Source organism: Myodes glareolus, chromosome X (genome assembly GCF_982192425.1).
Source record: "Myodes glareolus chromosome X, mMyoGla1.1, whole genome shotgun sequence".
NCBI lineage: Eukaryota > Metazoa > Chordata > Mammalia > Rodentia > Cricetidae > Myodes > Myodes glareolus.
In genome coordinates, this window is record NC_142053.1 from 48,684,787 (window position 1) to 48,695,838 (window position 11,052).

Consider the following 11,052-nt stretch of genomic DNA (forward strand, 5'->3'; position numbering starts at 1 on the left):
AATTTTTAGAAAAATGACTCACTTTTGGTTTTGTATTTGTTGTAAGACTGGGTTTCTCTGTGTTAGCCCTGGCTGTCCTGGAGCTCACTCTGTAGACCAGGCTGGCCTCGTCTAATAGAGATCTACCTGCCTCTACTCCTGAGTGCTGGGATTAAAGGCATGCACTACTCTGCCTGATTTATGACTCACTTCTTAATTTGAATTTTTGTAGGTTATTTAGAATTTTCTACAAGACAGTTAAGATATCTTCAAATAAATATTGTTTTATTTTTTCCAATTTTATGCCATTATTTTTTGCACTAACTAGAACTTCTAGAAATTCTCTCAAATATGATAAATGTGAATATACATCCTTGCTTTGTTTCTCTCTCCTTCCTGTATATGTTGCTGAGATCAAACCTCGGGTCTTGTACTTTCTAGGCAAGTACTCTACCACTTAGTTATATCCCCAGCCCTAAGTTTCTTTCTTTGTTTGTTTACTTCATTTTTTTGTACATTTATGGTCATATATGCTAAACCTTCAGTCTTTCATCTTAATATAGAATATCAGCTGTAGGGTTTTGGTGAATGTTCTTTATTGAGCTCATGTGATACCCATCTATTTCTAGGTGGATGATTTTATTTTAATCCTAAGTAGGTACTAGATTTTATCAAATGCTTTCTCTGTATCAATTGTTACATTATTTTTCTTATTTAATTTGTTTCTATAATGGAAACAGGGACATTTTTCAGATACAGCATCAGCATCAGCAATAAAAATCTACATTTATTTGAATCTGTTTTGCAACAGGTTTTTAAATATATGAGCTATTTTAAGGATTCTTCAGATTTATTGGTCTAGTTTTCTCTTTTGCTTTTGTACTGTGTCTTCCTGGTTTAGGTCTTATATTTATTATGATTTGTGAGAAAATAGTGTTAATTCTTGTCTGAGCGCTAGATCGTCAGTGAATCTATTTGGACCTGGATATTTTTGTAGGGGTATATTTTCACTTGTTTTTTTAAAATTTTTCTGATGGTGTATTTTGCCTTGGTTAAATTTTGAAACCTTGTGGTTTCTCAGAGAATTGGTACATCCTTGTTAGGCTGGTAATCTGTTAAGTATAGAGTAGTTTCAAGTTTTGTAGTGGCATACCCTGTTTCTCTACTGATGTTGGTAACTTATGTTTTTCTGAGCTTAAATGTCTCCCTCTTGCCTAGAAGTTTATTAATTTTATTGACTTTTTCTCAAAGAATTAGCTTTTTAGCTCATTGATTTTTCTCTCTGGTGATTCTGTCTGCAGTTGTATTGCACTCTGCTCTTTATTATTTCCTCTCTTTGCTTGCTTTGTGTTAATTTTGTCCTTTTTCTATTTTCTAAGGTGGGTACTTAGAATACTGATTGGAATCCACTCCTTGTTTCTAATGGTATTCCTTTAAAAAGGCATTTCTCTTAACCCGCGGTATGTTTGATCCCAGTTGTCATCTCCAGCCATCACTTTCTTGGATGGTTATTTTATTTTCATCATCAAAACTCTATATTAACAAGCATTTGCACATAGATATGCCAAAGACACCTCAAATTAAACTAAATTTGCCAAAAACTATTTACTTCTTAGTTTTCCTTTATTAAGTATCTATTATCTTTTGTAAATATATATTCATAGATGATATATAACATAAATTTCACTTTGATCATTATTATTTTAATTATGATCATATGGATGTTGTTTAATCAGTATGTCAGTACCAAAATCCCTGATTTTAATTTAAATTACCTAGTTCAAATTCCAATTTAATGTCTATTGTACTGTTGGTTTCCTGGGATGTTAATTTGGTTTTTGATGGTAGTAGTAGTCCCTGGGATTGAGCCTAGGACCTATGCCTGCTATACCCTCCTCTCTTGGACCTTCTGCAATAGTTGCTGTCTTGAAGAGTGAGTCTTGAACTTACTCCTCAGGTAGGTTCCCCTTCTGTCCAATTACTGTATTGACAAATTGATTTTATGGCTCTTACTTCTGGTCCCTTTATTTATCCCTGTGGTTCCAATTTGGCACATATTCCAGTAGCTTCCAGAAAGAGTGAATAGTCTATCAATATTTTGATTTTGTCCATTTCCGAAAAGACAAAATATCCCACTATCACACTTGACTGATAATATTAGGTATTGAATTATAGTTTAGAAATAATTTTCTGGGGGCCTTTGATGAAGTAGTTCTCTTGTCTTCTAACTCTGATGGCCATTCTGATTCAGAACTTTTGTTGGACTTCATTTTGTTTTGTTTTGTTTTCTGTATTGAAAACTTTGAGGCTGTATTCTTTTTTTTTTTTTTTTTTTTGATTTTTGAGACAGGGTTTCTCTGTAGTTTTTGGTGCCTGTCCTGGAACTAGCTCTTGTAGACCAGGCTGGCCTCGAACTCACAGAGATCCGCCTGCCTTTGCCTCCCAAGTGCTGGGATTAAAGGCGTGCGCCACCACCGCCCGGCTTGAGGCTGTATTCTTAAAAGAACTTTCTGCTAATTTCTTTGCTTTTGTTATCTCTGCTCCACTTTGCAGAAACATACTTAATCTAATGTTTGATTCCCTGAACTCATCTACATTTTTATTCTTTCCTAGTGTCGCTATATTTTTGTTAAATTTTCTGGATCTGAGGTCTTACTTCTTATTCCAAACTTTTTGTTGTTCTTTACTTTCTACCACAGCTTCCATGTGCAAGGGCTTTCTGTCATATGACAGTGTATATATGATTTAGTAGCATGCATTCCTGTTTCATAGATTCAGGATCATTCCTGATGGGGTTCAATTTTTTTCAAAAAAGTATTTTGTCCTTCTTAATTTGTTGCTTTCAGCTTTTCATTTTGTTTTAACTTCTCTCAAAGTATGAAGTTTCTCTCAAATTTTCTTATACTCAAAGAAAGCTACATGAAGCCTTTCTACCTGGGCTTGTTAACCGACTGTGGGCTAATCTGCTTAGATTCCCCCTCCCCCCTTTCTCATTCACTGGAGGACTTCTAGCCCCTGTCTTTAGAATTCCTCTGTCTAGCCGCCCCATCAAAGTCTCTGGAGAAGAATCTTCCAGTCCCTGGCTGTAGGGTCCACGCTGAGCCAGCGTTCTTGGAGCTGTAGAGAAGTAGGTCCGCCATGCTCCTTTGTAGGCATCCATTTAAGCTCTTGGAGACTTCTGATTATTCCTTAGTTTTTGTAAAGAATGCCTGCCCTTAACTTGGTCTCCTATCTCTGTTCCATAGTTTATCTTGTTCGCAGTCTTCAAAGGAAAACCTTCTTCTGCAGAGCTTGATGAGAGAGTATGAGCCAGAAGTAAGATAGGGAGGAGGGGGAGGGTGCGCCTCTTAGTCATGCATCCTGTTTTCGGCTCCACTTTGAATACCGTTTTGTAGTTATCTAGTCCTACTAATTCTGTAAATCTAGCACAAAACTTGTCGCAATTTTTAAAGTGTTTTGCTCCTTTCTTTGTATCATTAATTTTTTTCCATAAAACACTAATTTTATTTACTTTGTTTATATGTCCATCAAGGGGAATTCTGCATCACATAGTCATTCTACTTTTAATTTTTTTTGAGCACCTACCATTTTTACTAGTTTATATATTGACCAATAGTATTCAAAGGTTTGCAGTTGCTTGTGTTTCTAGTAATGCCCATTCTTTTTTGTTGTTGTTGTTTTGCTTTAATATTTATTTATTTACTTATATCTTTAATGTTTTGGTGCATTTCTCTTTTACCTCCTTTAAACATGTCTTTACTGCTATGTTACAGGTTTATGGAGTTAGCCTGTAGAGATCCTTCGTTGATCTTCTTTTGTGATCTTCTCATATCTCACTCTACTTCAGTTCATTCTCACACTACTGCCAGAATGATCCTCATGAAATGATTATCTCTTTATTAAAGCTCCTCTACTTTTGATTGTTCAGAAATAAATTCTTGTTCTTGACATGATACACAGAGTAGTTTTTAACTTATTCATGGAGATTGTGCATTAATGTTTCCGTATTTTCAAAATGTAGCTATGACCTTAGGGTTTAGTAGACAGTTACAGTTTATTTGTCCCCAACATGTACCTAAGCACACTATATTCAGCTTCTTATTGTTGCTGTTAATGTTATTGTTGTGGAGGCTATGGCTGTGTGTGCATGTATGTCTCTCTCTCTCTCTCTCTCTCTCTCTCTCTCTCTCTCTCTCTCTCTGTGTGTGTGTGTGTGTGTGTGTGTGTGTGTGTGTCTGTGCATCTGGCTATCATACCCTGTCTTTTGAGACAGGATCTCACACTGGGACCTTGGGCTCATCATCTAGGTTGGTTTGCCAGCAGGTCCAAGGAATCTAGCTGTCTCCACTTCTGCAGCACCTTTTGCAAGGGTGTTGGGACTTGAACTTAAGCTCTCATACTTACACAGCAAGCATTTAGCCAACTGAGCTATCTCCCCCAACTCGTCAGCCTTTGGTGAAAGAGAAGATACAAAACTGACAGCTGACAGACCTGTCCACATGAGTATCTTTCCATTCTGCTAATGACTGCTACATAGACGGGTGTGCCATAGTGTTTGTTTTTATTTCTTCTATTTTTGAAACCATAATAGAATTGCATCATTTCCAGTTACCTTTCCTTCCTCCTATACCTTCCACGCACCCTCCTTTCCCTCTTTCAAATTAATGGCACCTTTTAAAATTAATTGCTGTTACATGTATATATGTACATACATACAAAGGTTTTTGAGAGCCCATTGTTAAGTCTTAAAGTCCCCAATTTGTTTTTTATTTTAAATTGTGCTGTGCTTATTAATAGTTTTGTAAAATTTAAATTTAAAAAAAGAAATTTTTGTTAAATTTATTTTAAGGTTATATGTATGGATGTTTTGCCTATATGTATGTCTGAATGGATGTTTTGCCTAAATGTATGTCTTACACCATGTGCGCGCTGTGCCCAAAGAGGCCAAAAGAGCATCAGAAACTCTGGGACTGGAGTTACAGGTGGTCGCGAGGTACCGTGTGAGTGCTGGGAACTAAACAGAAATGTTTAGCAACTGCTCTTAACCACTGGACTATCTCTCCAGCTCCTCTGGTGGTGATTTTAATACATACCATGATTTGAGGATATATAGTTCTTACAAGTTAAAATGCTGAATCACAAGCAGCGCTATTTTATAGACTTGTGTGTGTGTGTTTTCTTTCAGATAAGGTGAACTAGTTTGTATTTCTATCAGCAATTCATTTATTAGAGGACCCATTTTTCTGCACTCCTTTTACTACCTTTGTAATTACCAGCAACACCAGTACTGCCATTTCTTGACAAAACATGCAAAACTATTTCTCTGGTCCAGGTTGTATCTTTCTGGTTATTTATGATAAGTATTTTGAAATACTTGCAAGCAATCTACACACCAGCTAATGCGTTGCCTATTTGCATTTCTGACTATTTTTCTGTCAGGGTATTTTTTCTCTCATTGCCCCAGTTAATTTCCTAGGAGAAAGTAGTACACTATAACAATGCTTTTGAGAGTACAGTATCTTCTACAGTGAATTTAATATTATCCAATGCTTATGTGTAATTAATACATTTTTTATTTTGCATACTAATCCCAGTTTCCCCTCCTCCTTCCCCACCCCCAGCTCCTCATCACCACCCACCCACCCCTCAGAGAGGGTAGGGTCTCCCATGGAGAGTCAACAAAGTCTAGCACATCACTTTGAAGCAGGACCACGGTCTTCCCCCTGTTTCTTGGGTGAACAAGGTATCTCTCCATAGGGAATGGGCTCCAAAGAGCCAGTTCATACACTAGGGATAAATTCTGATCTCACTGCCAGTGGCCCTATAAACTATCCAAACCACACAACTGTCACCCACATTCAGAAGGCCTCGTTGGGTCCTATACAGGTTCCCCAGCTCTCTTTCTGGAATCAATGAGTTTCCACTAGCTTGGATGAAGCAGGATTAATAAAAAACTCAGAGAGAGAAATTGGGGTCCAACCTGAAGATCTGAAAAGTAAACAGCCAGCCACTGGCTCTCAGCCTCAGTCCGAAATGGCGACCCTGCCTCCAGGAATCTCAGAATGAGACTGAGATTGAGAACTGTCTCCTCCCATTTTATATTCCTTTTACATTCTGGGATTAAAGGCGTGCACCGCCCAGTTTCTATGGCAAACTAGCATGGCTACTGTGTTCAAAGGTGTGTGTTATTGTGGCCTGGTCTGTAAGACTGGCCAGTGTGGCTGTTTTACTCTCTGAACTTCAGACAAGTTTTATTTATTAAAATAAATGAAATACCACTACATTCACAGGTCAGCTGTTTCTGTGGGGTTTCCCATCATGGTTTTAACCCCTTTGCTCTTAGTATCGCTCCTCCCTCTCTTTGATTGGACTCCAAGATCTTGGCCCAGTGCTTAACTGTGAATCTCTGCATCTGCTTCCATCACTTACTAGATGAAGGTTCTATGATGACAAGGTAGTCATCAATCTGATCACAGCAGAAAGGCAGTTCAGACACCCTCTCCACTATTACTTAGATTCTTAGCTGGGGTCATTCTTGTGGATTCCTGAGACTTTCCCTGGTGCCAGATTTCTTGCTAGCCCCATGATGGCTCCCTCTATGGAGATATCATTCTTTGTTCTCCCTCTCTGCCCTTTCCCCCAACTAGATCATCCCATTCCCTAAAATTCTCCTCCCCACTCCCCTTCTCCACCCTCTCCTCTCCCTGCCAATTTACTCAGGAGATCTTGTTTATTTCCTCTTTCCAGGGGGATCCATTAAAGTTTCTCTTAGGGTCCTCTTTGTTACCTAGCTTCTCTGGGGTAGTGGACTGTAGGCTGGTTATCCTTTGCTTTATTTCTAATATCCGCTTAGAGGACATACTGTGTTTGTGTTTCTGGGTCTGGATTACCTCATTCATGATGTTTTTTTTCTAGTCCATCCATTTGCCTGTAAATTTCAAGATGTCATTGTAACTAATACATTTAAAAAATACTAATTATAGTTTAAAAACTGTTTTAATTTAATGACAAAATCTCTTCTTTTTATAACCTTTTTATGGAAGGAAGTCTCTATACATCATTGCCTAAAACATTTGTAAGTCAGGCTATGTTGCAGGAAAATATATCCCCAAATCAGGAGTTGGGCTGGGAATAGTTTTCCCAAAATCTTTTGGTGAGGGGATGTCTTGTTTTTGTTGTTATTTTTTGGGAGGGTCAACTTAACACAAGCTAGTATTTGGGCAGAGGGACCTCATTTGAGAACAAGCGCTTTATCAGATTACTGAAGGCAAGTGTGTAGGACATTTTCTAGATATTAATGTGGGAATATCCAGCCCTCTGTAGGTGGTGCTCAGCCCATGGGCAGGTGGTTCTGGTGTGTTTAAGAAAAGAAACTGAGTGTGTGTACATGCATGCATGTATGTGTGTCCATTTAGTGTTGCTCCTATGTACATATGTTTAGGGCTGGTCACTTGGGATTAGATTAACTATCAAGAGAGCTCATCCCCAAAGAAAACTAACTTGCCCTCCCTCTGAAGCCATTGACTGTCTATAGCACTTCATCTAATGGCATGACCTTGTGAAATCCCCACAACCATGTTGGCTGTGATCATAATGCATGTCATGTTTATGAAAATATATTGTTGAGATTTTATGCGTAAATACATAATCTTTGCCATTGACCAATTAAATTATTCTGTAGAGTTGTACAAACATCAAGCATTCTAATATTTGAATGTTTTCCTTGTTCCCAAGTTTCCTATTGGGAAAATAATTTTTGCTTTTCTATATTCAGTGTGTGTGTGTGTGTGTGTGTGTGTGTGTGTGTGTGTGTGTGTGTGTGTGTGATTTTTTGAGACAGGGTTTCTCTGTGTAACAGTTCTGGCTGTCTGAAACTCACTCTGTAGACCTGACTGGACTTGAATTCACAGAGATCTGCCTGCCTCTGCTTTCAAAGTGCTGGGATTAAAGGCATGTGCCACCACTGCCTGGCTTTTTTTTATCTTTTAAGCTTTTTAAATTTAGTTATTTTTATTTTATGAGCACTGGTGTTTTACCTGCATGTGTGTCTATGTGAGGGTGTTGAACCCACTGAAACTGGAGTTATAGGCAATTGTGAGCTGCCATGTAGGTGCTGGGAATGAAACCCGGGTCCTCTGGAAGAGCAGTCAGTGCTCTTAACCTCTGAGCCATCTCTCCAGCCCCAGTATATTTTTAATAATGAAAAATGTGTATGGTATATTTTCTTCGAAGTGACGACGACTACTACTACAATTTACTTCTGCTATGATCTATGATGTATTAACTTAATATATTGACAGAAACAAATCAATAATGCTGGTCTTGGGACCAGAATTCTGGGCAGGAAGTAACATGTGCAGTGTTTATCCTTAATGAATGAAAGTCCTAAAACATTTAAAGTGAGTTAATACAAAAATAGCCCTGGGAATTCAATTAGAAGACATGACAAAATGTTTAGAGTAAGCCTCTCTTAATAATGCTGACTTGTGTTTCTTGGCATTTTATTGATTTTTTAGATTGTTATAAATGTACTTCTTTGCATTTAATATGTATCAATCAGCAAATTAGTGAATTGTGCTTATGTTGCCGTCTCTAGTCTGAAGTTAATGACTCGTTGCTCTGCTCCTTTATGATTCCATCACATTCAAACGGCTGCTTGGGGCGGGGGGAGATCTGCACCCTGCAGTTTGTTATTACAACAAAGATTTATTTAGTCAACAGATAATCATGATTTAAATTGTCCATTCTTAGACTGTGATCTTGCAGAATGTATATATGTTATATGATAAGAGGAGGCATTATGCTTTAAAAAAACTGAGCAGACATTAAGAGTGTTCTGGTTGACTGAAAGAAATGAAGTAGATCAATTAGATTTTTAGTTTTGATTTTGTAAAACTTTTCTTTCCCTAGGGGTTCCCACTATTATTTATCACCTACTAAACAATAATGCCCAGTTCTATTTGTAAATTTTTGTAGAAAATCTTTGAATAACGTACTTCCTTCAACAGTTTATTTTTCATGGGAGAAAAGTACAATTTGATATGGTAACCATTAATGGCATTTGGCAGTACACTGCCCCTGGGCAAACTTAAGAATTACCAAAGTAAATAAATCACTAAGAAACAACAGAAATGTAAATATTCCCAGTGAACTCATGACTTGTAGGTAGCTCAGACCTACCAGAATCTATGCAGTTGGTTTACTGAGCACCTTTTTGGCACTGAAGGGTAAAAATAAAGACAGTCCTCCCTCCAACAAAACACAAACTTAAGGTAGACTCTTATTGTCCAAAAGCTCAAGAACAAAATAGATTATTCTCATCCACTGTTTTCATAGTTTCCAAAAGCATGACTTTTTCTCTCTTTTCATTTTCTAAAAATTAAAACTATTAAAATTGAGATGTAAAGTTTTATATGTCATAATTGAGGGGAGGGCATGTGTTTGTGTCTCTGGAATGTGACTTTGACTAATGATTATATGACTTGTCCCCTGTAGGCATAATGCAGAGGAAGGTAGAAGAGGTTACAAAGGCCTTTGAGGAGTATCGTCGCAAGGAGCAGGGGCGCAACATGAAGTTTGCCTTTGAATAATTATCACCCCAACCCACTCCGTTTGGATTATTAATCAACCCTGAATTCTGATGCTATTAAATAGAGTAGTATTTACTGTTACTAATCTTTAATTGCAATAATTTGTGCATGTGTTTGATTATTTTTCATTTAAATACTGTAAAGAGAAGTATCTAATTTTTCTTTCAGAATAAAATGAGATCAGTGCCGAGGGCATAACTCAATGATAGAGTGCTTACCCAGAATTAAGTAAAAGGTGTATTAAGCCCCTTGCTCAGGCAATTACTTTTTAGGTATTGATTTTGTGTATGTAATCTATAGCTAACCAATGTAGAGTGTACATCCTACACCAGTACATGCCATCTTCCTACTTAATTGTGAGAAGATGTTTGCCAAAACGTACGTGCCACCCAGTCTTTACTGGGTGTTTGTTACCGTTCACGTTAAGTGCTGTATACTGTAAACTCTCAAGTGAAATTTACTGTCAACTCTAAGATAGAATTTTTAAGACATCATTTGTATCTGTGAAAGACCATATGGGCAATGAAAGCAAGTGTCTTTCAGGAATTTGGAGAAGGTTTTATGGATTAGGGATTTAATTAGGGCTTTACTTTCTCTTATGGTTCTAGAGATCAAACCCAGTGCTACAAACTCTTGGATTATATACCCAGCACTGAATTATGTTACTTTTGAGGGTAAGATTCACACAATTCTCTTACTTTTGACTATACGGATACCTCAGTGTTTTTGTTTTGTTTTGTTTTTATCAAGACCTCACTGTTTAGCCTAGACTGCCTTGGTTTTCCAAGTGTCACCACACCTAGGTGTCCTGGAGATTTTTTTTATTTGTTTTGTTTTAGCATATGATTTGGACCTGTCCTTTGTGTAACTTTTCATGTTCTTAGAAAAAAAAAAACCCTTCTTCTTAGCTTTAAAGCATCTTAGTTTCTCGTGTTTCATTATGTCATTAATAATGTGATGACCTAAAAGTGAAAATAAATGGATTAAAAGCTAAGTGACTGAACTGAATTTTTGTTGTCCACATTACACATGGCCACACTAAAGGGTTCATGTTACAGAAGAAAATATTTTTTAGATGACTATTATTGATGGTAAGTCTTATGAGTAGAATAAATACTAGAACTTAATGAGTTCACTTCCTATACAAACATGTATCGGTTATTTCAGTAAGTTTTTGTTACCACTCCAAATTATAGACTGTTGAGCCAGGCAGTGGTGGCACATGTCTTTAATCCCAGCACTTGGTAGGCAGAGGCAGGTGGATCTCTGTTGAGTTTGAGACCAGGCTGGTCTACAGAATTAGTTCCAGGACAGAGAAATCCTGTCTCAAAAAACAAACAAACAAACAAACAAAATTATAGACTGTGAACTGGATCTGGTAGCACAGGCCTGAAATTCCAGCGACCCAGAAGGCTGAGAGAAGGATCACAGATTCAAGGCTAGTCTAGGCTGAGTTCAACTAAATAAGAACTTCTTTCAAAGA

The 11,052-nt window shown here is 37.3% G+C and overlaps 1 protein-coding gene across 1 annotated transcript in view; it reads left to right on the forward strand.

The window, feature by feature from the left end:
• Nup62cl (nucleoporin 62 C-terminal like) overlaps positions 1-10,563 on the forward strand; it is a 58,742-nt gene extending 48,179 nt beyond the window's left edge. Inside the window, exon 9 of the mRNA XM_048428512.3 lies at positions 9,475-10,563. Coding sequence (XP_048284469.1) covers positions 9,475-9,569 — 95 coding nt within the window. The 3' untranslated portion in view covers positions 9,570-10,563. The remainder of the gene's footprint in view (positions 1-9,474) is intronic.
• The last annotated feature ends 489 nt before the right edge of the window (positions 10,564-11,052 follow it).